Source organism: Oncorhynchus nerka, linkage group LG20 (assembly GCF_034236695.1).
Source record: "Oncorhynchus nerka isolate Pitt River linkage group LG20, Oner_Uvic_2.0, whole genome shotgun sequence".
Taxonomy (NCBI): domain Eukaryota; kingdom Metazoa; phylum Chordata; class Actinopteri; order Salmoniformes; family Salmonidae; genus Oncorhynchus; species Oncorhynchus nerka.
This window is the reverse complement of record NC_088415.1, coordinates 46,689,515-46,717,497: the sequence shown is the minus strand read 5'-3', so window position 1 is coordinate 46,717,497 and position 27,983 is coordinate 46,689,515. Positions and strand designations below refer to the sequence as shown.

The 27,983-nt window shown below is 45.1% G+C and overlaps 1 protein-coding gene across 2 annotated transcripts; it reads right to left on the bottom strand.

The window, feature by feature from the left end:
* Window positions 1–64: 64 nt before the first annotated feature.
* LOC115102605 (methylenetetrahydrofolate reductase (NADPH)-like) lies at window positions 65–27,983 on the bottom strand. Of its 2 annotated transcripts, none has more exons than XM_029622724.2 (12): window positions 27,686–27,983; window positions 20,910–21,164; window positions 20,077–20,315; window positions 16,171–16,281; window positions 15,727–15,920; window positions 14,818–15,068; window positions 6,024–6,158; window positions 5,591–5,771; window positions 5,248–5,430; window positions 4,688–4,789; window positions 4,471–4,590; window positions 65–4,029 (listed from the first exon to the last, which is right to left on the bottom strand). In XM_029622724.2, exons 2-12 carry the CDS (start codon window positions 21,158–21,160, stop codon window positions 3,766–3,768), a joined length of 2,031 nt encoding a protein of 676 aa, XP_029478584.1. In that variant the 5' UTR covers window positions 21,161–21,164; window positions 27,686–27,983; the 3' UTR covers window positions 65–3,765. The 2 variants fall into 2 exon arrangements, with proteins under 2 accessions (XP_029478584.1, XP_029478586.1); XM_029622726.2 differs by having other exon boundaries at window positions 20,910–21,161.

Sequence of the window (27,983 nt, the reverse complement as noted above, 5' to 3'; positions counted from 1 at the left end):
GTACTGACTGTCATCATGCAAATGGTATCGCCATGTAGACAACCATGTACACATCAGAACACAGTTCACCGTTGCAACATGAAGTGTTTTTTTATTGATCTTAATAAATCACGTTGCACAACAAATAAATATGAACAAAAAAAAGCAGAAAAATAAAGCAGTGTGAAATCACTGCTTAATTCTTGTTAGTTAAGGCCTCGCGTGAAATTTCCAAAACAGTCAGTCAGTAGCAGCTCAGTAGAATTAAAAGGTTTATAAAGTCCATCATGTTTCCCTGTGTCATTAATCATAATATTCATTCAGTGAAGTGCCTCTCGATGAAGATTGATCATCCAGATCGCAGCTCAGTTTGCTACAGTCATATTGTATATTACACAAGATAAACATCTGGTGTTGGACTAATTTAGTTCCTTTCATGGCACATTTCCCTCGCCATTTATCGCTCAAATGAAATCCATATTCTTAAAATGGTTTTAAAACGAATTTTGAAGTACACTGAACAAAAATAAACGCAACATGTAAAGTGTTAGTCCCATGTTTCATGAGCTGAAATAAAAGATCCCAGAAATGTTCCATACGCACAGAGCTTATTTCTCTCAAATGTTTGGCACAAATCTGTTTACATTCCCGTTAGTGAGCATTTCTCCTTTGCCAAGAGAATACATTCACCTGACAGATTTGGCATATCAAAAAGATGATGAAATAGCATGATCATTACACAGGTGCACCTACGTACTGGGGACAATAAAAGGCCACTCTAAAATGTGCAGTTTTGTCATACAACATAATGCCACAGATGTCTCATGTTTTGAGAGACATGCAGTTGGCATGCTGACTGCAGGAATCTCCACCAGAGCCGTTGCCAGATAATGGAATGTTTATTTCTCTACCATAAGCAGCCTCCAACGTTTTATCAAATTTGGCAGTGCTTCCAACCGGCCTCACAACCGCAGACCACATGTATTGCGTTGTGTGGGCAAGCGGTTTGCTGATGTCAATGTTGTGAACAGAGTGCCCCATGGTGGCGGTGGGGTTATGGTATGGGCAGGCATAAGCTATGGACAACGAATACAATTGCATTTTATCGATGGCAATTTGAATGCACTAAAATACCATGAGGAGATCCTGAGGCCCATTTTTTTTAAAGGTATCTGTGACCAACAGAAGAATATCTGTATTCCCAGTCATGTAAAATCCATATATTATAATTTTTTATTAGGGCCTAATTAATTTATTTCAATTGACTGATTTCCTGGGTTGGCATGTGGCGGAGATTTCCTGGGTTGTGCTGTGGCGGAGATCTTTGTGGGCTATACTCGGCCTCGTCTCAGGATGGTAAGTTGGTGGTTGAAGATATCCCTCTAGTGGTGTGGGGGCTATGCTTTGGCAAAGTGGGCAGGGTTATATCCTTCCTGTTTGGCCCTGTCTGAGGGTATCATCGGATGGGGCCACAGTGTCTCCTGACCCCTCCTGTCTCAGCCTCCAGTATTTATGCTGCAGTAGTTTATGTGTCAGGGGGCTAGGGTCAGTTTGTTATATCTGGAGTACTTCTCCTGTCTTATCCGGTGTCCTGTGTGAATTTAAGTACGCTCTCTCTAATTCTCTTTCTTTCTCTCTCTCGGAGGACCTGAGCCCTTGGTCCATGCCTCAGGACTACCTGGCATGATGACTCCTTGCTGTCCCCAGTTCACCTGGCCGTGCTGCTGCTCCAGTTTCAACTGTTCTGCCTGCGGCTAAGGAATCCTGACCTGTTCACCGGACGTGCTACCTGTCCCAGACCTATTATTTGACCATGCTGGTCATTTATGAACATTTGAACATCTTGGCAATGTTCTGTTATATTCTCCACCCGGCACAGCCAGAAGAGGACTGGCCACCCCTCATAGGCTGGTTCCTCTCTAGGGTTCTTCCTAGGTTTTGGCCTTTCTAGGGAGTTTTTCCTAGCCAACGTGCTTCAATACATGCATTTCTTGTTGTTTGGGGTTTTAGGCTGGGTTTCTGCACAGCACTTTGAGATATCAGCTGATGTACGAAGGGCTATATAAATAAATTTGATTTAGATTTGATTTCCTCATGAACTGTAACAGTAAAATCAATTAAATTGTTGCATGTAGCATTTATATATACACTGCTCAAAAATAAAGGGAACACTAAAATAACACATCCTAGATCTGAATGAATGAAATATTCTTATTAAATACGTTTTTCTTTACATAGTTGAATGTGCTGACAACAAAATCACACACATTATCAATGGAAATCTAATTTATCAACCCATGGAGGTCTGGATTTGGAGTCACACTCAAAATAAAGTGGAAAACCACACTACAGGCTGATCCAACTTTGATGTAATGTCCTTAAAACAAGTCAAAATGAGGCTCAGTAGTGTGTATGGCCTCCACGTGCCTGTATGACCTTCCTACAACGCCTGGGCATGCTCCTGATGAGTTGGTGGATGGTCTCCTGAGGGATCTTCTCCCAGACCTGGACTAAAGCATCCGCCAACTCCTGGACAGTCTGTGGTGCAGCATGGCGTTGGTGGATGGAGCGAGACATGATGTCCTAGATGTGCTCAATTGGATTCAGGTCTGGGGAACGGGCAGGCCAGTCCATAGCATCAATGCCTTCCTCTTGCAGGAACTGCTGACACACTCCAGCCACATGAGGTCTAGCATTGTCTTGCATTAGGAGGAATCCAGGGCCAACCGCACCAGCATATGGTCTCACAAGGGGTCTGAGGATCTCATCTCGATACCTAATGGCAGTCAGGCTACCTCTGGCGAGCACATGGAGGGCTGTGCGGCCCCCCAAAGAAATGCCACCCCACACCATGACTGATCCACCGCCAAACCGGTCATGCTGGAGGATGTTGCAGGCAGCAGAACGTTCTCCACGGCGTCTCCAGACTCTGTCATGTCTGTCACATGTGCTCAGTGTGAACCTGCTTTAATCTGTGAAGAGCACAGGGCGCTCTTGGTGTTCTCTGGCAAATGCCAAACGTCCTGCACGGTGTTGGGCTGTAAGCACAACCCCCACCTGTGGACGTCGGGCCCTCATACCACCCTCATGGAGTGTTTCTGACCGTTTGAGCAGACACATGCACATTTGCGGCCTGCTGGAGGTCATTTTGCAGGGCTCTGGCAGTGCTCCTCATTGCACAAAGGTGGAGGTAGCGGTCCTGCTGCTGGGTTGTTGCCCTCCTACGGCCTCCTCCACGTCTCCTGATGTACTGGCCTGTCTCCTGGTAGCGCCTCCATGCTCTGGACACTACGCTGACAGACACAGCAAACCTTCTTGCCACAGCTCGCATTGATGTGCCATCCTGGATGAGCTGCACTACCTGAGCCACTTGTGTGGGTTGTAGACTCCGTCTCATGCTACCACTAGAGTGAAAGCACCGCCAGCATTCAAAAGTGACCAAAACATCAAAGCATAGGACCTGAGAAGTGGTCTGTGGTCACCACCTCCAGAACCACTCCTTTATTGGGGGTGTCTTGCTAATTGCCTATAATTTCCACCTGTTGTCTATTCCATTTGCACAACAGCATGTGACATTTATTGTCAATCAGTGTTGCTTCCTAAGTGGACAGTTTGATTTCAAAGTGTTCCCTTTATTTTTTGAGCAGTGTATATATGTTCAGTATGTATACTGTATAGTATAATACTCCAGTTAAGTACTTTGTGGTGTTAGTTTTTAGTGAAAAGTTCTCGATCGCAGCACCGGGGAGAAAAAGTAAAAGAGTCCGTCAGTGGCTGTCGCCACAGTTACTTTGGGGATTGATCTTCCACGGGTGACTCCTCGGCAGGCTGTTCTACAGGTTGCTCCGTGGGTTGCTCCTCCGGGGGGTTGTCAAGCAGCTCAAACATGTCGTCGATGACCTGCCACAGGCAGTTGTCCAATGGGAAGTCGTTGTCCACCAGGTTGACTAGGAAGTAGTTGTCGTGGATGTACTTGATGATCATGCGTGATGGCGACTCGTCCTCATACAGCTTGGCCCACTGCTCAATCCACAGGGCAAAGGCCTCGTCCTATTAAAAGAAGGCGAAAACAATTAACTCTACGCATTTCTGAAAGCTGGGAATTTCAAGTGTTTCGACATCGATTTAGCTTTACAGCTCTCATAAAACATTATCAGGAAGCTTTAAAATTCCACACAAAATAATGACCTTGAAAAGGATTACTTTAAAAGGCCTCACGGGAGGTTTTTGTGACTTTCCAAACGCTCCAGCTCAGAGAGACGATGTAGAGGGTTAAAAATTCCATACTCAACTAAAATCTCAAAAAATGTTCATAGAGAACCAATGACAAGCATTTCACAAACTCAGAGTCAAGGGAACATTCCAGAACCAGAAACAACCCCTAGCACACTCCATCATTCCTTCTGAGAGATGGTTTCACCTCATTGCTTACAAGTGCATAGGGGGTAATGTTCCTGTAAGGGGCCAGTAGGTTAATGAGATGACCTTTACCTTCCAGTACATGAAGCTGACTGGATCCACCACCGTGGGCTGGACAATCTCCCTGCCAGGGAAGATGCCCCACGTCACAGCGTTGGGTTGCATGTCATGGGCGTTCGTCGTATTCTGACCCTGTAAATGGAAACAATCGACCAGTAGATCAATCCAACAATCCATTCAATTCACAAAACAGGTGTAAATGTAAGCTAATATATGTAGATGAACTTACGTGAACATTGACAATGTGGTAGTTGACGCGAGGTTCGTACTTCTTCAGCACTTTGAGGAGAACGGTGACGTTTTCACTCGAGGTGAAAAATTCCAGATAGGCCTGTTGAATTTGCAAACGTCGCACAGCATTAGGTTCATGTCATTACATGATTAGTATGTGCGTAATACAATAACTAAGTTTGAGAAACCTTTAATTTATTCACTCTTCCTCATTTCTAGGAAAGATTGTGAATCACCCTACTCTCAACATCGTAACGAGAGAAAAGGGGACATTTTCCTAAACAGTTATTTTACCTTATTTTAATACTTGATCATTTGAATGACTTTATGGGTGTATATATTATATTATATTGTGTTATAAATTCAAATGTTTAAATCTCCCCTCCCTTTGGTAGGCCTACCTTCTTTCTACAATTATTTTGGTAAAACTTTACTTTAAGCCTGCAGGTACGGTATGATGATTTATAACTTATTATAAAGTATGTATGAGCCTTTATCATGTTATATAATCTTATAATTGGTAATCCCCAAAACCAAACCACGGAGGCCTAACTTCACCTTCTGGAAGACGTAGCCCCCCGGTGGGCCCCAGCCCACGATGGGGTCGTCGGAGGGCTTGCCATTGATGGTGGGCTGGGAGTTGATTGTGAGGACCCCCCGGCGGTTCACCTTGTCGAGCTCGTCCATCATTAAGTTGGTCTCCGGAGCCAGCGGCTCGTCGTTCCATGGCAGACACATCACCTAGGAGATAACAGCCGATCATTGATGTCAGTTGAGCAAAGCGGAAATCAAGGGTTTAGGTGGTACTCATAATGGCCACGTGGGTCGAATTCATGAAGCTCCAAACGGAAGAAAGCTGACTGAAATATTTCAGTCTGAAGTGTCCAGGGCCAGGCGTCACCTTGTGTCCGGCGCAGTTGGGCTGGGCCTTAATGTAGCTGGTAAAAACCTCGTAGACACTCTGCTCACTGGTCAGCTCCTCGCCCCACATCTTCAGCAGGGCGTCCTTGGACGACTTACTCTTCAGGTAGAACTGGTAGTAATCGTTGAGTTCGCCAAAGGCCGGAGATGACGAGTTGCCCCTGAAATAACACAGAGCCAAGCTGATAAGTCCTGGGAACATTGTCTTTTCACTGATTACACAGTAATTATTCACAAGGAAAAGTCACAGAATAGGTTGAGATAACAAACGTACTCTATATCATGCATTCCCTTAACTATTAGACCAATGACAGCTACAAAAACATTGGAAATGTAACCATGTCTAACCCCAAACTAGCCAAGGTGCAAAGGTGATTTCTCTAGAGCTTTTGTCCAGTGTATAGCTTGCTCACCATCGTCCGTTGGGGAAGTCGTCCCAGTCCTGTGTTCTGTATATGTAGCTCTTGGGTCTGGAGGCCCAGAAGATGGGCCGCACGTCCTCCACTTTGCGTTTGGGGTGAGCACTCACCGCCCAGGGGAGTGGACGCCTGGCAACCCAAGAAGACAACCAGAAGGCATCAGTACTAGTAGAAAAGGGTGCGACAGCAGCTATTCCATTCTAATATATAGGCAGTTCAATTTCATGTGAAGTGGTTTGTTTGATTTTATTAAGCTCTCCAGGACAGAGTGCGCATGTACCAATTGAATCTGATTATTGTGCAATAGACAATTAAACCTTACACAGTATACCCATTTGTTTCTCTTTCAAATACTTGTTTTGATGTACCACATATAATATCAAAAGTATCTGTTGGAGACAGACCGGTATAGTGATGAATGAGGTGAAAAGGAGCCACTGCCCTCTGGTTATTCTCGCTTTTCTGCCTCACGAAGAGCAATAGTACTCTAGCTTTCCTCATATCAACTGGATACCCGTTTTCCTGCTTAACTGCTCACAAGTGAACCATGAAGGACATCGCTGCCGTGCGAAAGGTCTTCAGACCCTGTCGAGAGGTTGAGTACTAAGGTTTTATTTTTGTATCGAAATTCCTTATCTACTTCTCAGTCTCTGTTGCTTCACGGCTAGCTTGAGACTCAGTTAGGCTAACATGGCTAGCTCACTGAGAGGCAAGCTATCCGCACTAGCATACCCTACCTGCACCGTGGTAGCATTGTCATCTCACTTCTCTCGTGTAGTTTAACCTACATTCACCTGTTCTGTTAACTACACCGAACAGCTCAGCCTCATGGCGCCCTTGTTTACGGGAGCACTCTATCTGAAAGTTAACTCTGCCACCACGTGGTTTCCTTCAGTCAGCACTGAGCTAGCCATGGCGTACCATGAGGTAGCTGCTAGCTAACTAACGTCCCACCCCTTCACCACGGGATAGCTGCTAGCTAGCTAACGCCCAACTAGCCTCACGGCTATAGGGTTCTACGAGCTCATTATTGCTAGCTATTAGTCGCAAGGCTTCTAACTAGCTAGCTTCGTACGCAGTTTACACTTTGTTCCTATAACAGATGCTGCTCGGTCCCCCTAGCAAGCCTCATTCCTCACAATGTCCACTGCTACCCCGTCCAGGGACGAGCCTAGCACTCAAACCCCCGCATTCATGTGCCTGTAGGTCCATGATTGCAGGGAAAGATTCCCACCCTCTAAGCATCTAATTGCTTGGGTAAGGGACATCCCCAAGAGGCGCTCGAGGACCCGGAGTTCTGCAAGCACTGCAGATGAGGGCTGGTCTGAAGAAGAGGCTTAAACATGCTTCGATCTCGATAGCCCCTCTTGCCTCCAAGCAAACAGCGACATCTTTAGGGTAGGCTCTCTGCAACCTCTCCCAGTTAGGGAGAGGTCACGGATAGCCTTGACTCCCTCCCATCACTGTCTGATGATGTAGCAATTTAGGGGACAACAAGGAAGAGAAGGAGAATAATCTCACGGATATCCACGAGATTGCTCAGGAGGTGCGGACTGACAACCCCGTTCTCCCCCCTTCTCAAGCCTGCAGGCCTCACGGCCCCGAGAGCAGTGGAGCTGCCTCTCTAGTGGAGTTTGGGATCCTTCATGTCTGCAAACGGGCTGCGCCCAGACTCTGCATCGAGTGGCCGTCTCCTACAGGGGCTCAGGGCGAGTCAAGGGACCTATACAATGGGAAGAGACTCCTGTCCCAAAGATTTTTGCCAGGTGTACCCCTAGCCTGGATATGCACAATATGGAGGAATTACAGACCTGAACCTCTGTGCCTCCCAAGGCTGTGATCGTACCATCAGCCTAGCGGTTGTAGAAGGAATGGCGCTTTGGCTGAGCTTATACTGCATCTTGGAAGCCCCAGTGTCACCCAAGGAGTTGCTTGGGCCCACTGTCGCCGCCATGCAGCAGAAGTGTGACATGCACAAGAAATAAGGCAAAGCCTTCAACTTTTGCTTGCCCCGCAGACCAGGGCCCCGTGGCCGGCCGCTGGTTCCTGCATCTTGCCACAGCATCACAGCTGGGAGGGGGCAACAAGCTGGCCTTGGGGGACTGAGGTCCCCAGTGACGCAGCGCAGCAGCCTGCCAAGACTCAGGCTAGGCCATTGAACCAGGCGAAGCCTGTAGTAAAGCTGTCTTATGCTGCAGCAAGGGTCCACCCCTCTAACCTTCCTAAGGGAGGTGAGGAGGGCCGGCCAAGATAGGGCCGTCGGCCCTCTGCCCTACCCTCGCTCTTCGGGTTTAACGTTTGATAGGGGAAGGAGTAGCATTGTTTTCACCATAGTGGAAAGGCAGAGCTGCATTGAGACAAAACCCTAATCTCTTTGCAGCAGCTCAATTTAGGGACTGTGCTCACATGAAAAAATGGTGCACAGATGTCTGTGATCGTCTGAGATCAGCCACCCAGACAGCTGATGAAACTGTGGGTTTGCACATCCAAAGAATTTCTGCACAAATTGTCAGAAACAGTCTTAGGGAAGCTCATCTGCGTGCTCATTGTCCTCACCAGGTTCTTGTCCTGACTGCAGCTCGGCGTCGTAACCGACTTCAGTGGGCAAATGCTCACCTTCGATGACGACTGGGACGCTGGAGAAGTGTGCTCTTCAAGGATTAATCCCGGTTTCAACTGTACCAGGCAGATGGCAGACAGCGTGTATAACGTTGTGTGGGTGAGTGGTTTTCTGATGTCAACGTTGTGAACAGAGTGCCCCATGCTGGTGATGGGATTATGGTATGGGCAGGCATAAGCTACGGCTAACAAACACAATTGCATTTTAAATCGATGGCAATTTGAATGCACAGAGATACTGTGACAACATCCAGAGGCCTATTGTCATGGCATTCATCTGCCACCTCATGTTTCAGCATGATAATGCACAGCCCCATGTCACAATGATCTGTACGCAATTCCTGAAAGCTGAAAATGTCCCAGTTCTTCTATGGCCTACATACTCAGACATGTCACCCATTGAGCATGTTTGGGATGCTCTGGATCGACGTGTACGACAGATTTTGTTAGCAACAAAGGCGGAAAAAGGTACAGTAAATGTAAAATACACATAAACAGTGTAATGTTTAGATTCAGTCGTGTCAGGTGAATCAAATGTATTTATAAAGCCCTTTTTATATCAGAAAGATGTCAAAGAGCTATACAGAAACCTAGCCAATAACCCCAAACAGCAAGCAATGCAGATGAAGAACTGTTGTGTCCTCATCTTTTGTCTAATAATTTCCCATAATATCCTAACTTTTCCCTTGTAATTGCTACCATGGTCATGCATTCCATATCTCTATAAGAAACCCTATCCATATAGGCCAATTCCAACGAGTGAAGGGTTAATGATCTTTATTTTATTTATTTAACCAGATAGGCTAGTTGAGAACAAGTTCTCATTTACAACTGCGACCTGGCCAAGATAAAGCAAAGCCGTTCGACACATACAACAACAGAGTTACACATGGAATAAACAAACAGTCAATAATACAGTAGAAAAAGTCTATATACAGTGTGTGCAAATGAGGTAAGATAAGGGAGGCAAGGCAATAAATAGGACATGGGGGAAAAGTAAATACAATATAGCAATTAAACACTAGAATGGTAGATGTGCAGAAGATGAATTACATTTACATTTACATTTAAGTCATTTAGCAGACGCTCTTATCCAGAGCGACTTACAAATTGGTGCATTCACCTTATGACATCCAGTGGAACAGTAGTGCATCTAAATCTTTTAAGGGGGGGTGAGAGGGATTATTTTGAATGTGCAAGTAGAGATACTGGAGTGCAAAGGAGCAAGAAATAAATACATACAGTATGGGGATGAGGGAGTTGGATGGGCTATTTACAGATGGGCTATTTACAGGTGCAGTGATCTGTGAGCTGCTCTGACAGCTGGTGCTTAATGCTAGTGAGGGAGATATGACTCTCCAGCTTCAGTGATTTTTGCAGTTCGTTCCAGTCATTGGCAGCAGAGAAATGGAAGGAAAGGCGGCCAAATGAGGAATAGGCTTTGGGGGTGACCAGTGAAATATAGTGCTGCTATGGTGACCAGCGAGCTGAGATAAGGTGGGGCTTTACCTAGCAGAGACTTATAGATGACCTGGAGTCCAGTGGGTTTGGCGACGAGTATGAAGCGATGGCCAGCCAACGAGAGTGTACAGGTCGCAGTGGTAGGTGGTATATGGGGCTTTGGTGACAAAACGGATGGCACTGTGATAGACTGCATCCAGTTTGCTGAGTAGAGTGTTGGAAGCCATTTTGTAGATGACATCGCCGAAGTCGAGGATCGGTAGGATAGTCAGTTTTACTAGGGTAAGCTTGGCGGCGTGAGTGAATGAGGCTTTGTTGCAGAATAGAAAGCCGACTCTTGATTTGATTTTCGATTGGAGATGTTTGATGTGAGTCTGGAAGGAGAATTTGCAGTCTAGCCAGACACCTAGGTACTTATAGATGTCCACATATTCAAGGTCGGAACCATCCAGGGTGGTGATGCTAGTCAGGCATGCGGGTGCAGGCAGCGATCGGTTGAAAAGCATGCATTTGGTTTTACTCGTGTTTAAGAGCAGTTGGAGGCCACGGAATGAGTGCTGTATGGCATTGAAGCTCGTTTGGAGGTTAGATAGCACAGTGTCCAATGACGGGCCGAAAGTATATAGAATGGTGTCGTCTGCGTAGAGGTGGATCAGGGAATCGCCCGCAACAAGAGCAACATCATTGATATATACAGAGAAAAGAGTCGGCCTGAGAATTGAACCCTGTGGCACCCCCATAGAGACTGCCAGAGGACCGGACAGCATGCCCTCCGATTTGACACACTGAACTATGTCTGCAAAGTAATTGGTGAACCAGGCAAGGCAGTCATCCGAAAAACCGAGGCTATTGAGTCTGCCGATAAGAATATGGTGATTGACAGAGTCGAAAGCCTTGGCAAGGTCGATGAAGACGGCTGCACAGTACTGTCTTTTATCGATGGCGGTTATGATATCGTTTAGTATCTTGAGCGTGGCTGAGGTGCACCCGTGACCGGCTCGGAAACCAGATTGCACAGCGGAGAAGGTACGGTGGGATTCGAGATGATCAGTGACCTGTTTGTTGACTTGGCTTTCGAAGACCTTAGATAGGCAGGGCAGGATGGATATAGGTCTATAACAGTTTGGGTCCAGGGTGTCTCCCCTTTGAAGAGGGGGATGACTGCGGCAGCTTTCAATCCTTGGGGATCTCAGACGATATGAAAGAGAGGTTGAACAGGCTGGTAATAGGGGTTGCGACAATGGCGGCAGATAGTTTCAGAAATAGAGGGTCCAGATTGTCACGCCCAGCTGATTTGTACGGGTCCAGGTTTTGCAGCTCTTTCAGAACATCTGCTATCTGGATTTGGGTAAAGGAGAACCTGGAGAGGCTTGGGCGAGGAGCTGCGGGGGCGGAGCTGTTGGCCGAGGTTGGAGTAGCCAGGCGGAAGGCATGGCCAGCCGTTGAGAAATGCTTATTGAAGTTTTCGATAATCATGGATTTATCGGTGGAGACCGTGTTACCTAGCCTCAGTGCAGTGGGCAGCTGGGAGGAGGTGCTCTTGTTCTCCATGGACTTTACAGTGTCCCAGAACTTTTTGGAGTTGGAGCTACAGGATGCAAACTTCTGCCTGAAGAAGCTGGCCTTAGCTTTCCTGACTGACTGCGTGTATTGGTTCCTGACTTCCCTGAACAGTTGCATATCACGGGGACTATTCGATGCTATTGCAGTCCGCCACAGGATGTTTTTGTGCTGGTCGAGGGCAGTCAGGTCTGGAGTGAACCAAGGGCTGTATCTGTTCTTGGTTCTGCATTTTTTGAATGGAGCATGCTTATCTAAAATGGTGAGGAAGTTACTTTTAAAGAATGACCAGGCATCCTCAACTGACGGGATGAGGTCAATGTCCTTCCAGGATACCCGGGCCAGGTCGATTAGAAAGGCCTGCTCACAGAAGTGTTTTAGGGAGCGTTTGACAGTGATGAGGGGTGGTCGTTTGACTGCGGCTCCGTGGCGGATACAGGCAATGAGGCAGTGATCGATGAGATCCTGGTTGAAGACAGCGGAGGTGTATTTGGAGGGCCAGTTGGTCAGGATGACGTCTATGAGGGTGCCCTTGTTTACAGAGTTAGGGTTGTACCTGGTGGGTTCCTTGATGATTTGAGTGAGATTGAGGGCATCTAGCTTAGATTGTAGGACTGCCGGGGTGTTAAGCATATCCCAGTTTAGGTCACCTAACAGAACAAACTCTGAAGCTAGATGGGGGGCGATCAATTCACAAATGGTGTCCAGGGCACAGCTGGGAGCTGAGGGTGGTCGGTAGCAGGCGGCAACAGTGAGAGACTTATTTCTGGAGGGAGTAATTTTCAAAATTAGTAGTTCGAACTGTTTGGGTATGGACCTGGAAAGTATGACATTACTTTGCAGGCTATCTCTGCAGTAGACTGCAACTCCGCCCCCTTTGGCAGTTCTATCTTGACGGAAGATGTTATAGTTGGGTATGGAAATCTCCAAATTTTTGGTGGCCTTCCTGAGCCAGGATTCAGACACGGCAAGAACATCAGGGTTAGCAGAGTGTGCTAAAGCAGTGAGTAAAACAAACTTAGGGAGGAGGCTTCTGATGTTGACATGCATAAAACCAAGGCTTTTTCGATCACAGAAGTCAACAAATGAGGGTACCTGGGGACATGCAGGGCCTGGGTTTACCTCCACATCACCCGCGGAACAGAGAAGGAGTAGTATGAGGGTGCGGCTAAAGGCTATCAAAACTGGTCGCCTAGAGCGTTGGGGGCAGAGGATAAGAGGAGCAGGTTTCTGGGCATGGTAGAATATATTCAGGGCATAATGCGCAGACAGGGGTATGGTGGGGTGCGGGTACAGCGGAGGTAAGCCCAGGCACTGGGTGATGATGAGAGAGGTTGTATCTCTGGACATGCTGGTTGTAATGGGTGAGGTCACCGCATGTGTGGGAGGTGGGACAAAGGAGGTAACAGGGGTATGAAGAGTGGATCTAGGGGCTCCATTGTGAACTAAAACAATGATAACTAACCTGAACAACAGTATACAAGGCATATTGACATTTGAGAGAGACATACAGCGAGGCATACAGTAATCACAGGTGTTGAATTGGGAAAGCTAGCTAAAAACAGTAGGCGAGGCTAATCAGCTAGCACAACAAACAGCAGGTAAAATGGCATTGACTAGGCAACGGGGCCGACAGATAAAACAAACAAGCAGAATGGAGTACCGTGATTAATGGACAGTCCAGCGTGCGTCAGCTATGTAGCCAAGAGATCAGTGTCCAGGGGGCAGCGGTGGATGGGCAGGGAAGCTGGACTTATCCAGGTTTAAAAAAAAACTAACAATGACTAAATAGCTTGTAGCTAGTTAGCGTCTGGAGGTTCTTGAGTGTGTCATAAAAAATAAATTAAAAGTAATAGCGATTCCGTATCACATTGGGTGAGGCAGGTTTCCGGAAGGTATAAACAAATTAAAAATCAAAAAGAGATAGAAAGTAAATGGGTCCAGAGAGTGTTTGGGACGCGGTGATTCAGACGGTTAGCAGGCCTGTGCTAACAAGCTAACAGTTCGTAGGCCCGGGCTAGACAAGGTAGCAGTTAGCGAACCGGAGCTAGACAAGCTAGCCGTTAGCAGGCCGAATTAGCAAGCAGGGAGATAGCGAGGGCTAGAGAGTTAACCTTTGGGGGACGTCGCGATGGGGTGAGCCTGTTTATTCCTCTTCATGCGGTGACATCGACAGACCGGTCGTGGGCCCGGGTAATTGTAGCCCAGGAGTATGCTACAGGTGCTCTAGTACGCTAGGTGAGCTGGAGACACAGCGATTCAGAAAGCTCGCGGGCCTTGGCCAGCAGATGGATCTTTGGCGATGTCGCAACGGAAAAGCCTGTTGAAACCACCTCGGACGATTATGTCGGCGGACCAGTCGTGATGGATCGGCGGGGCTCCGTGTCGGCAGTAAAGGGTCCAGGCCAATTGGCAAAAGAGGTATTGTAGCCCAACAATTTGCTGTTGGACCTCTTCGGCTAGTCGGGAGATGGGCTTAGCTCGAGGCTAGCTCAAGGCTAACTGGTGCTTGCTTTGGGACAGAGACGTTAGCCAGGAGTAGCCACTCGGATTGCAGCTAGCTAGTTGCGATGATCCGGTGTAAAGGTTCAGAGCTTGCGGTAGGAATCCGGAGATGTGGTAGAGAAAAAGCAGTCTGATATGCTCTGGGTTGATGTCGCGCTGGTGTCCTAGTTAACTTTGAAGACCGCTAGCAGTGGCTAACTGAGTACTAGCTAGTAGCTAGTTAGCTGGCTAGCTTCTGATGGGGGTTCCGGTTCTAAAGTATAGAAAAAGCAGATCCGTACCACATTGGGTGATGCGGGTTGCAGGAGAGTATATTCAGCCTGTAGTTGGAAAGTGAGATTAAAATATGTACGAAATATATACAGAAAAAAACGAGGAAAACTATATTTACACCAGACAGGACGGGACAAGACAAAACACACATCCGACTGCTACGCCATCTTGGACATAGACTGTGATACATGTGATACATCTCTCTCATATTGTCAGAGAACCGGGATTACGGTAGTAGCTTTACATTTTATTATTCTTCAAATACTGTGTCAGCTAAATCATGCAAGCAACCTGAAGTGTTTGAAAGAAAAAACAATCCTATTTGGACCCAGGTATGGTGTGGTGGGTGGTCCGGGCTTAGACAACCAACCTGGGGTCCTCGATCCAGAGGCCCAGCTGCCGCAGAACCTCCATGGTGGCCACCTCGCGGTTCAGCGTGTAGAAGTGGAGGCCCGGCACATTGCCACTCTCCAGGAGCACGCGGCACATGCCCACGGTCTGCTCAATGCCGTAGTTGCGGATGGCTGCGTCGTTGTCCTTGATGGGCTCGATGACCCGCATGATCTCCTCAGGCACTTCCAGCTTGGACAACTTCACCAGCTGCCTTAGAGATTGGTAGCCCTGGAGGAAAGGGGGAATGATAAAACACAAAACAAAACATACAAATACTTCAGAAAATAATTTCAAATACTTTAGCTGTAATTGGTTGAGCTTGCCTGTTAAAAATTAAGCAAACCCCGCCCACCAGGCACTCCAAACATATACTGCCCCTTATGGGAAAATGTCCCCTTGTCCGATGAATAATGTTTTGTTTTTGCACGGAACATACTTGGTCATTTGCTACAACATTGCTCGCTATCATCACATCCTAGAACATGCCATTCCAAGAAAGCGTTACAAAGTACGCAACACCTCCCATTCAACCTTCGACAAATGTAGTCTTTGACCACACCACCCCACACACAAGTCCACGGCCCAGTTTAGGCCTATGTCCCAAACGTCCTGGTAGGGCTGAGACGATACCAGTAAGGCAATATTTTTTCATGGCAAAAATGAAAACTATTTGGTCCTTTAAAAACTTGCTCTATTTAAAAAAAAGAAAGAAGAAGTGTGCTACAGCTTGGAAAATAAATACATGTGACTCTGGATAACAACATAATAATGTTTGTTTCCAACATTAAGGCTGTTCTCCTAAAGAAGTCAAATCCGCCTAGAGTTTTGTTTCCTTGCCGCAATACTAACGAGTATCCCGATAATGGTATCATCCCGGCCTTAGTACCTGGATAGGGAAGATGCCTGGTAGGATGGGGCAGGTGATCCCTATGGCCCTGCAATCTCTGACAAACTTGAGGAAGGTGTCGGCCCGGAAGAAGAGCTGGGTGATGATGAAGTCTGCCCCGGCGTCCACTTTCTCCTTCAGGTGTCTCAGGTCCTCGTCGTAGCTGTCTGCCTCCGGGTGGCCAGTAGGGTAGCCTGCCACAATAAATGAGTTTTAATGTGCAGTGTGTGTGTACAGGTCACATTTTACCAACAACTTGAAGGACTAAATGGCTTTACGGGAGATAAAATGCTCACATCGTATAAGTAGGTACAACAGGTTACTTTAAAGTCCTCCACAAATAACCTGATGAAAGGATATCATTAGTATAAAATGACAATATGCTGAAGCTGTGTAAAAAATAAAAAATAAAAATGTAAATAAGTAATTTTGCATCAATTATACCAGCCACACAGATATCAAAGTAGTCATCAAACTCGCAGCGGATGTGTTTGACCAGGTCTGTGGCGTAGTTGAAGCCCCCTTCTTCCTCTTCCCAGTCAGCCCCTACGGGATCTATAAAGAGATCAGGAAAACATGGTGCTCAAAGGGAATTTGTCACAATAAGACGAAAGCTACACTTAAAAATATGACAACGCAAGATGCAACAATTTGAAAGATTTTACGAAGTGACAGTTCAGTGAAATCATTCAAATAAATTCATTAGGCCCTAATCTATGATTTAACATGACTGGGAATACAGATATGCATCTGTTGGTCAAAGATACCTTAAAAAAAAGTGTATTTTTTGGGATCAGAAAACCAGTCCATCTGGTGTGACCACCATTTGCCTCGTTATGGTATGGCTATGGTAAGTGGGCGCCGACAGACATGGCAGCTCTGCTTCTAGCTCCTAAGCAACTTCGCAGTATTTCGTTTTTTGTGTGTTATTTCTTACATTATTAGCCCAGAATGTTTGTGTTATTACATACAGCCAGAAATAACGTTTGAATATCAGAGTGGTGGTAACTCACCAGCATTACGACCAGAAATACAACTTTGCTGAATTGGATCCTTTGTTCATACCCCCCCGGGCAAGTAACGGTTCCCAGAGGCTGCTCCAAGACGCCGCCAGCGGAGAAGAAGTATTCGGAGTGGGCTTCTAGTCCCACTCAAGAGGCGGGCACACCATCCACCGCTTCAGAGTATATTACTCGCTAATGTTCAGTCTCTAGACAATAAAGTAGACGAGCTCAGGGCGAGGATCTCCTTCCAGAGACTTCAGGGACCGTAACAGCCAGCTGGGTTCTCAGTTCATTGCGCAGACAGGAATAAAGAACTCTCCGGGAAGAAGAAGGGCGGGGATCTATGTTTCATGATTAACCACTCATAGTGTGATTGTGATAACATACAGACACTCAAGTCCTTTTGCTCACCCGACCTTGTATACCTCAATCAAATTCCGACTGCATTTCCTCCCAAGAGAATTATCTTTGGTTAGTTAAAGCTGTGTATATTCCCCCTTAAGCCGATACTCCCGACAGCCCTCAAGGAACTACACTGGACTTTATGTAAACCACATATTCTGAGGCCGCATTTATTGTATCTGGGGATTTTAACAAAGCAAATTTGAAGAAAACACTACCGAAGTTCTATCAAACACATGGACTGTAGTACTTGCTTAGGAAAAACCCTAGAGATGTTCCTCCCTTCCTATAGGCAGAAACTCAAACAGGAAGTACCCGTGCTAAGGTCTATTCAACGCTGGTTTGACCAATTGGAATCAATGCTTTAAGATTATTTTGATCACGCGGACTGGGATATGTTCCAGGTAGCCTCAGAGAATAATATTGACATTTACACAGACACAGTGACTGAGTTCATAAGGAACTGTATAGAGGATGTTGCTCCCACGGTGTCTATTAAAACCTACCCAAACCAGAAACCAGTGCTGCCTTATATACATAGACATGGAATCAATGACCACTTTAATAATGTTTACAAACTGCTTAACTCATCTCATATGTATATACTGTATTCTACTCTATTTCAGTCAATGCCACTTTAGATGTGCGTTGTTGTGAATTGTTAGATACTACCGCATTGTTGGAGCTAGGAACACCAGCATTTCGCTACACCCGCAATTTAATCTGCTAAATATCATTCATCATCATGGTATCTCTGTGCATTCAAATTGCCATCGACAAAATCAATTGTGTCCGTAGCTTATGCCTACCCATACCATAACCCCACCGCCACCATGGGGCACTCTGCTCACAGCGGTGACATCAGCAAACCGCTCGCCCACACAACGCAATACACGCTGTCTGCCATCTGCCCGGTACAGTTGAAACCGGGATTCATCCGTGAAGAACAGTGGCCATCGAAGGTGAGCATTTGCCCACTGAAGTCGGTTACGATGCTGAACTGCAGTCAGGTCAAGACCCTGGTGAATACGACAAGCTTCTCTGAGATTGTATAGAAATCCTTTGGTTGTGCAAACCCAGCTTCATCAGCTGTCCGGGTGGCTGGTCTCAGACGAACCTGCATGTGAAGAAGTCTGATGTGGAGGTCATGGGATGGAGTGGTTAGACGTGGTCTGCGTTTGTGAGGCCAGTTGGACATACTGCCAAATTCTCTAAAACAACATTTATGGTAGAGAAATGAACATTAAATTCTCTGGCAACAGCTCTGGTGGACATTTCTGCAGTCAGCTTGCCAATTGCACACTCCCTCAAAACTTGAGACGTGACAAAACTGGCCTTTTATTGTCCCCAGCACAAGGTGCACCTAAGTTTGAGCAAAATAAGCTTTTTGTGCATACGGAACATTTCTGGAATCTTTTATTTCACCTCATAAAACATGGGATGAACACATTACATGTTGCGTTTATATTTTTGCTCAGTATACACTACCGGTCAAAAGTTTTATTACACCTACTCATTCAAGGGTTTTTCATTTATTTTGACTATTTTCTACATTGTAGAATAATACTGAAGACATCAAAACGATGAAATAACACATATGGAATCACGTAGCAACCAAAAAAGTGTTAAACAAATCTAAATATATTTTTATATTTGAGATCCTTCAAAGTAGCCACCCTTTTCCTTAATGACAGCTTTGCACACTCTTGCCTTCTTAAAAGTTCATTTGTGGAATTTCTTTCCCTCTTAATGTGTTTGAGCCAATCAGTTGTGTTGTGACAAGGTGGGGGGTATACAGAAGATAGCCATATTTGGTCAAAGAACAAGTTCATATTATGGCGAGAACAGCTCAAATTAGCAATGAGAAACGAAAGTCCATCATTACTTTAAGACAGGTCAGTTGATGCGGAAAGTTTCAAGAACTTTGAAAGTTTCTTCAAGTGCAGTCGCAAAAACCATCAAGCGCGATGATGAAAATGGCGCTCATGAGGACCGACGCAGGAATGGAAGATCCAGAGTTACCTCTGCTGCAGAGGATAAGTTCATTAGACTTACCAGACTCAGAAATTGCGGCCCAAATAAATGCTTCAGAGTTCAAGTACACAGACACATCTCAACATCAACTGTTCAGAGGAGACTGTGTGAATAAGACCTTCATGGTCGAATTGCTGCAAAGAAACCCCTACAGCATTCTGCAGCGATACGCCATCCCATCTGGTTTGGGCTTAGGGGGCCTATCATTTGACATGGTTTGGGATGAGTCAGAACGCAAAGTGAAGGAAAAGCAGCCAACAAGTGCTCAGCATAGGTGAGAACTCCTTCAAGACTGTTGGAAAAGCATTCCAGGTGAATCTGGTTGAGATAATGCCAAGAGTGTGCAAAGCTGTCATCAAGGCAAAGCGTGGCAATTTGAAGAATCTCAAATATATTTTGATTTGTGTAACGCTTTTTTGGTTACTACATATGTGTTATTTCATCATTTTGATATCTTCACTAATTATTCTACAATGTAGAAAATTATAAAAATAAAGAAAAACACTTGAAGTGTGTCCAAACTTGACGGGTAGTGTAGTTTCCATGCCCCTCTTGAAAAACGCTTCTTCTCAATGAGAGAAATCTGGATAAATAAGGGTTAAACTGAGACTCAGCGATATGATTTTACCACAAGCCACAATATGAACCAAAGCAATTGCAATGAGAGTGATGCAGGAGGCTGTAATTGTGAGCGATATGACATGGCCACGAGCAGCAATATGAACAAACATTTTTGAACAGGAATTCACTTCAAATATCAGGCAGACCCTCAGGCTATTGGAATACAATAGCCAAGCGCACACACAAACACTCCTACAATAGACTAACCTTAACCGTTAAGAGGAAAATATGAAAACTGCCCTTAGACCTGTGCCTATGTGCAACGTCACCCTACTCGATGTGGCCCTACCTCCTCTTAGAGCCATGATGTTCTTCAGGCCAAGGTGTTTGGCTTTGCTCAGGTATCCAGTGATCTTTTCTTTGGTCTGGTTACAGCAGGTCAGGTGCAGGATGCTCTCCAGGCCACAGTAGTTGACCGCTGTGCTGGCAATCATCATAGAGGAGGTCTCCTTGTCCGAACCTGGGTCCCCCGCCGGATGCCAGGTAATATCTATGAACAGGGGCCCCCCAGAGCCCATGCGATCAAATCTGAATGGGAAAAATGAGAGAGAGAAAATATGTGGTTAGTTAGTAGCTGCTTTTAGCAACTCTAGTATTTCCTAGCGTTGCTGGGAAATGGCTGGCAAAAAAAATGAATAGTCCACCGGAAGTTCAATACATTTCCATTTCAAATATTGATTGTCCGTAGGCTTGGTCCTTATGCATGGGTGAATTTGAGAATTAAAAAAAACATGTAATTTAACATATAATTAAACAGATTTTCCAAACGTGGATCTGTTGTACATGCATGCAGCAGCTCCTCAACTAGGTCAAATCCTCTCTGCTTACCTCTCCTCTCTGCTAACTATCAGTTATACATTCTTCTCGGTGTAACAGTTGGGATAATGGGACAATTCGCAGTACAATGCATTTCTCATCCCTGGATTGAGGTACATTTTCCAAGCCATATCTCACACTGGCGTCGCTGTGTCTTAATCTACACAGGAACCCTGTCCGTTCCTAGTGCAGCTGTAAGGAACCAGGTCGGATCTGCTAGCTAGTTAGCTGCTAATTTCAAACTCTGACCTCGTTGAGAGTTACTAGCTAGAACAAGCCAACGGAAAATGAGTTTCAGCTACAGACCTAGAGACGAGATTGACAGCCCCACTGGCAGTACGAGGGGGGAAGAACTCTAGGGAAAACCAGTGGTCGCCTGACTCTGTCCGCCTGCGCATCTTGTCCCGTAGCCTTTCCGTGCGGTCGGCAGCCAGCACAGGCGTCGAGGAGCGAGAGCTCTCCTTGGAACTCTCGCCGCCGCTGTTGCTCGTGCCACTTGAGTTGCTTTTGGTGCATGTTTGCCAGGTGTCGTCGACTCTCTGCACATTATTCACCATGCTGCTGCAGAATAAAAACAGTGTTTGACTCCCAAACTGTCCTGAGTGTGCTTAAACTGAAGCTCTCCCTATCACACACACACACAAATGGGCATTCCTGGTGAAAATGTGAAAGACATGCTAGCCAGCATGCAACACTGCGTGCTAGCTGTTGAACAGAATTTATGTAGGTAAATTAGAGACAAGTGTTCAAGAATATATGATTTGCACATGTAAAATATGAATTGTACCTGTATAATCAGTTTTGTAGTGGCAAAAAATATTTGCAAACATGTAACTTATTTTGAGAATAAATGCTGATCTTAACTTTCTTTGACAATAAAGTTTCTACCATTGTTTCCTATGACTGAATATAGCTGTTCTATTATAAACTATCACTAACCCCGTTTGGACGAGGACTTCTACTTCAATGAGTCGGAGGCAAAAGACATCGATTATCCCGGATCAGGCCCAAATCCCAGACACTCGTAGAAGGCGCAAAAGAGGCTGGCATGTGGGCACCCCGGTGCGACTATGGCGGCGAAATAATAAAAATTGCTTCTACCCTCTGTTCTATTGGTGAATGCGAAATCGCTGGAGGCTAAACTGGACAGGCCCCGAATGAGACCATCCTATCAACAGGACATTAAGAACTGTAATATACTATGCTTCTCTGAGTCATGGCTGAAGAAGCACATGGATAATATACAGTTGAAGTCGGAAGTGTACATACACCTTAGCCAAATACATTTAAACTCAGTTCTTCACAATTCCTGACATTTAATCCTAGTAAAAATTCCCTGTCTTAGGTCAGTTAGGATCACCACTTTATTTAAGAATGTGAAATGTCAGAATAATAGTAGAGAGAATTATTTATTTCAGCTTTTATTTCTTTCATCACATTCCCAGTTGTTCAGAAGTTTACATACACTCAATAAGTATTTGGTAGAATTGCATTTAGAATTGTTTAACTTGGGTCAAATGTTTTGGGTAGCCTCCCACAAGGTTCCCACAATAAGTTGGGTGAATTCTGGCCCATTCCTCCTGACAGCACTGGTGTAACTGAGTCAGGTTTGTAGGCCTCCTTGCTCGCACAGACTTTTTTTTCCAGTTCTGCCCACAAATATTCTATAGGATTGAAGTCAGGGCTTTGTGATGGCCACTCCAATACCTTGACTTTGTTGTCCTTAAGCCATTTTGCCACAACTTTGGAAGTATGCTTGGGGGTCATTGTCCATTTGGAAGACCCATTTGCAACCAAGCTTTAACTTCCTGACTGATGTCTTGAGATGTTGCTTCAACATATCCACATCATTTTCACTCCTCATGATGCCATCTATTTTGTGAAGTGCACCAGTCCCTCCTGCAGCAAAGCACCCCCAAACATGATGTTGCCACCCCCGTGCTTCAAGGTTGGGATAGTGTTCTTCGGCTTGCAAGCCTCCCCCTTTTTCCTCCAAACATAACGATGGTCATTATGGCCAAACAGTTCTATTTTTCTTTCATCAGACCAGAGGACATTTCTCCAAATAGTACGATCTTTGTCCCCATGTGCAGTTGCAAACCGTAGTCTGGCTTTTTTATGGAGGTTTTGGAGCAGTGGCTTCTTCCTTGCCGAGCGGCCTATCAGGTTAGGACTCGTTTTACTGTGGATATAGATACTTTTGTTTCCTCCAGCATCTTCACAAGGTCCTTTGCTGTTGTTCTGGGATTGATTTGCACTTTTTGCACCAAAGTAGGTTCATCTCTAGGAGACAGAACGCGTCTCCTTCCTGAGCGGTATGGCGGGTTCGTGGTCCCATGGTGTTTATATTTGCGTACTATTGTTTGTACAGATGAACGTGGTATCTTCAGGCATTTGGAAATCGCTCCCAAGGATGAACCAGACTTGTGGAAGTCTACAATTTCTTTCTGAGATCTTAGCTGATTTCTTTTGATTTTCCCATGATGTCCAGCAAAGAAGCACTGAGTTTGAATGTAGGCCTTGAAATACATCCACAGGTACACCTCCAATTGACTAAAATTATGTCAATTAGCCTATCAGACGCTTCTAAAGCCAGGCACAGTCAACTTAGTGTATGTAAACTTCTGACCCACTGGAATTGTGAAACAGTGAATTATAAGTGAAATAATCTGTCTGTTAACAATTGTTGGAAAAATGACTTGTGTCATGCACAAACTAGATGTTCTAACTGACTTGCCAGAACTAGTTTGTGAACAAGAAAATTGTGGAGTGGTTGATAAACAAGTTTTAATGACTCCACCCTAAGTGTATGTAAACTTACAACTTCACCTGTAAATCTAGCTGTTTTTTCTATGCATTAGCAGGACAGAATGTAAGAGAACAGTAAGTGGTGGTGGTCTCTTAATTAACAGCTGGTGTACAATCTCTAATATTAAGGAAATCTCAAGGTCCTGCTTGCCTGAGTTAGAATACCTTATGATAAACTGTAGACCATACTATTTAATAATTGAGTTTCTGTATTTTCCTAGCTGTCTATTTACCACCGCAAACCAATGCTGCCACTAAGACTGCACTCAACGAGCTGTATAGGGCCATAAGCGAAAAAGAAAATGCTCATCCAGAGGAAGTGCACCTGGTGGCCGGAGATTATAATGCAGCATTCCACCTGTGCAACTAGAGTAGAAAAATCTCTAGATCACCTTTACGCAACACAAAGCTCTCCCCTGCCCTCCATTTGGCAAATCGGACCATAACTCTATCGTCCTTATTCCTGCTTACAAGCAAAAACTCAAAATAGGAAGTACCAGTGACATGCTCAATACGGAAGTGGTCAGATGAAGCGGATGCCAAGACATAGGACTGTTTTGCTAGCGCAGACTGGAATATGTTCTGGGATTCATCCGACAGAAATAAGGAGTCTACCACATCAGTCACCAGCTTCATTAATAAGTGCATCGACGACGTTGTCCCCATAGTGAACATATGTACATATCCCAACCAGAAGCCATGGATTACAGGCAACATCCGAGTTAAAAGTTAGAGCTGCCGCTTTTAAGGAGCAGGACACTATCCGGACATTTATAAGAAATCCCACTACGCCCTCCGATGAACCATCAAACAGGCAAAGAGTAAAAACAGGACTATGATCAAAACTTGTTCAACAGTCACAAGGCTGCAGGGCCAGATGGATTACCAGGACACATTCTGACCCATTCTGGAATACCCACATGTTTCAAGCAAACCACCATAGCCCTTGTGCCTAAGAAAGCCAAGGTAACCTGTCTAAATTACTACCACCCCATAGAACTCACATCTGTACCCATGAAATGATTTGAAAGAATGGTCATGGCTCACATCAACACCATCATCCCAGAAACACTTTCCCACCTGGACAAAAGGAACACCTACGTGAGAATACTGTTCATTGACTATAGCTCCGTGTTCAACACCATAGTGCCCTCCAAGCTCCTCACTAAGCTTAGGACTCCTCCCTCTGCAACTGGGTCCTTGACATCCTGATGGCCACCCCCAGGTGGTGAGGGTAGGCAACAACACATCTGCCACGCTGACCCTCAACACAAGAGCCCCTCAGGAGTGCGTGCTCAGTCCCCTCCTGTACTCCCTACCACGACTGTGTGGCCATGCACAACTCCAACGCCATCATTAAAGTTTGGCGACAAAACAACGGTGGCAGGCCGGATCACCGACGATGATGACAGCCTATTAGGGATCAGATCAGAAACATCTCCCTCAGCATGGGCAAGACAAAAGGTGCTTATCATGGACTACAGGAAATGGAGGGCCGAACATGCCCTCATTCACTTTGACAGGGCTGTAGTAGAGCAGGTCAAGAGCTTCATGTTCCTTGGTGTATACATCACTAAGGAACTATTATTATCTAAACACCAACACAGTTGACAATGCCCCTACCCCCTCAGGAGGCTGAAAATATTTGGCATGGGCCCTCTTATCCTCAAAAAGTTCTACAGCTGCACCATTGAGAGCATCTTGACTGGCTGCATCACCTCTTGGTATGGCAACTGCTCGGCATTCGACCGCAAAGCATTATGGAGATTTTCAGTTTTTTTTTTCTGTTATATCTACTATATAATTTCCATAAAATGTATTTGCCAGAATCCAACAGAACTTAATTGTAATACCATTTATTTGTAAGCCCAACAGCATCATTCTTTTGTTTGTATTTTACCCCTTTTTCTCCCCAATTTCATGGTATCCAATTGTTTTTTAGTAGCTACTATCTTGTCTCTACAACTCCCGTACGGGCTCGGGAGAGACAAAGGTTGAATGTCATGCGTCCTCCGATACACAAGCCGCACTGCTTCTTAACATCCAACCCAGAAGCCAGCCGCACCAATGTGTCGGAGGAAACACTGTGCACCTGGCAGTCTTGGTTAGCCGCACTGCACACGGCCCGCCACAGGAGTCGCTGGCCTACCGGCAAAACCCTCCCTTACCCGGACGACGCGAGAGGCCAATTGTGCGTCGCCCCACGGACCTCCCGGTCACGACAGGGCCTGGGCGCGAACCCAGAGTCTCTGGTGGCACAGCTGGCGCTGCAGTACAGCAGCCTTAACCACTGCGCCACCCGGGAAGCCCCTGCAGCATTTTTTTTTAACCATAAATCCTCCCGTTCTGACTTCCCAGATATTAAACTACAGGAACTGACGCAGAGTCCGAACATATTACTACTCTTCTTGGTTGTTAGCAAACAATATGTGGAAAGATACACAGATAACTTGAAACACCATAAGGACCATTATTTTACTGCTCCAACAACACCTTGCATTTTCTATTAGACAAGGAATATTTCTTCCTCTTATCCAAATGGCACCAGCATCTGCATATACCCTGTCCGATATTCCCGAAGATATCATCAATCATCCACGTGAATAAGATAGGACTAATAGCACTACCCTGTGGAGTTCCATTTTCCACCTCAAATTCTCTTGATAACTCCGATCCCATCCTGACCTGGAAGGTTCAGTCAAACAAGAAATCCATAATCCAGTTGTACATTCCCCCACCGATACCCTTTCCATTCAATTTCATCAGTAGACCTTCCCATAACATTGTATAATATGCTTTTTCAATGTCAAAATATACTATTGATATCACTTCCTTCCTTGCCAAAGCTTTGGTCAACTCAGTACTAACTGTAACCAATGCATTAAGTGTAGTTCTTCCTTTTCTGAATCCACTCTGGTATAGACGTCGAACCTTTTGTTCCAGAAAATACAACAATCTGCCTACAACTTTTCCATTAATTGACATAGAGAACTTACATCAAATCTGCTGCTTGCTTATTTTTTTTTTTACAACTACAAAACCTTCGCCACAGGTTAGTTGCTAAATTAGTGCTAAAACAGATTTGACATCGGCAAATGTACTTTTGATTCAGCCCATACTCTACACAGACCGGTCAGCATTACCAATCTGCAGTAGGCCTATATGCAAATAGACCATTGCTATATATGGATCTGTGCCCTTTACTTTGAATTTACAACTGGTTCTTAGTAGGATGTGCATGTTTTTGAGATCAAAACAAGAGCAGCATGTAGCCACGTGTGCACATTTTGTTCATATTCTTTGCTAGTGAGTTATTAGCCCAGTTATAGATCATTTGTAGTCAGCAATAGGAGAGTGGTTGCTTCCTTCAAGACCACAACACGTGTACATTTCTAGACATCTTTAAAAAGCCATTCAAGTAAAGAGCTTTTGCCTTAAAGGGGCAGTGTTGAATTTTGAGACAGGCTTGAATAAGCTAAGTAGCTAATAGCCTGAGGCTAGCACAATTTGTTTGATTCTCTGTAATTGTATTGGAATAATAATGCATTTAATTTTGTAAAGTGGCTTCTTGAATCAAACATCCTTTTCAGTCACCTCCTTGCCTGAAGGACAAGTGGATAAACAGATTAATGTTAAACCCTGCATGTTTTTTTTTTTTTTTCTTCAAATGTCTTATGGAATGTAGACCGACATCGAACGCCACACATTGACTGCTACTGTAGGCTGAATGATTGAACAGCGATTTACATATTAAAATGTTATGGGATGCATTTTCAACATTGTTTTTTTATGTTAGGCCTACATTATGATCAAATAGCCACATTAGCCTACTTGGCCACTGTTAAAGCTAAATTAAAGCGGGTACAGCCTCTGCGCTCACAGTTAACGCGCGCTGGAAGTTTTACAGAATTCACACAAGGTTCAAGTTTGTGCTCAGCAGATCAGATCTGAAAATTGCTTAACGTTACTGCCGAAATGTGGGACCATTGCTTGAAAGTGTTGTTGCATTTATTCTCAAAAGAAGTTAAATGTTTGCTAATATTTTGCCACTACAAAACTGATTATATAAGTGCAACTCATATTTTACATGTGCAAATCATACTTTACATGCTTGTACACAACGTTATGTCTCTAATTTACCTTAATAAGAACTATCTTGCTAGTGAACCACTGAACAGAATAAACAAATCAGCTACAAAGAGAAGGTTGGTTTGCTATACTGGGCAAAAATGCAAACAAAAAATACAGAGAACGCATAGCTACCGTTAGCCTACCTGTTTCTCTCAATTATTATAGTCTATGTAGCTATTCCCCCAGGTTCGCCTCCACTATGTGAGTAGCTACAACGTGGAACTGCTTATTTAAGTCCGTTCCGTCCCCAGAATGAATTTTTCAACAGTAATGCCAAATATTTTTCAGTGAGATCTACTATTGGCTCCTTGATTTTGTCGCTGGATTACGTTTAGCCGTTTCCGCGACGACGTAACATCACCAATATGCCTTGCTGCGGTCCACGGCATAGCGTTTTCTCCCCTCTCCCGCTGCACACACCACCGGAATGTGCTTCTATGC

Coding starts and splice junctions, on each gene's coding strand:
- LOC115102605 (XM_029622724.2), bottom strand. CDS start 21,160: ATGGTGAATAATGTGCAGAGAGTCGACGACACCTGGCAAACATGCACC. Junction 16,282..20,076: donor CATCATGGCTCTAAGAGGAG/GTAGGGCCACAT, acceptor ATCTCTTTATAG/ATCCCGTAGGGGCTGACTGG. Junction 15,069..15,726: donor CAGGCATCTTCCCTATCCAG/GTACTAAGGCCG, acceptor CCTTTCCTCCAG/GGCTACCAATCTCTAAGGCA.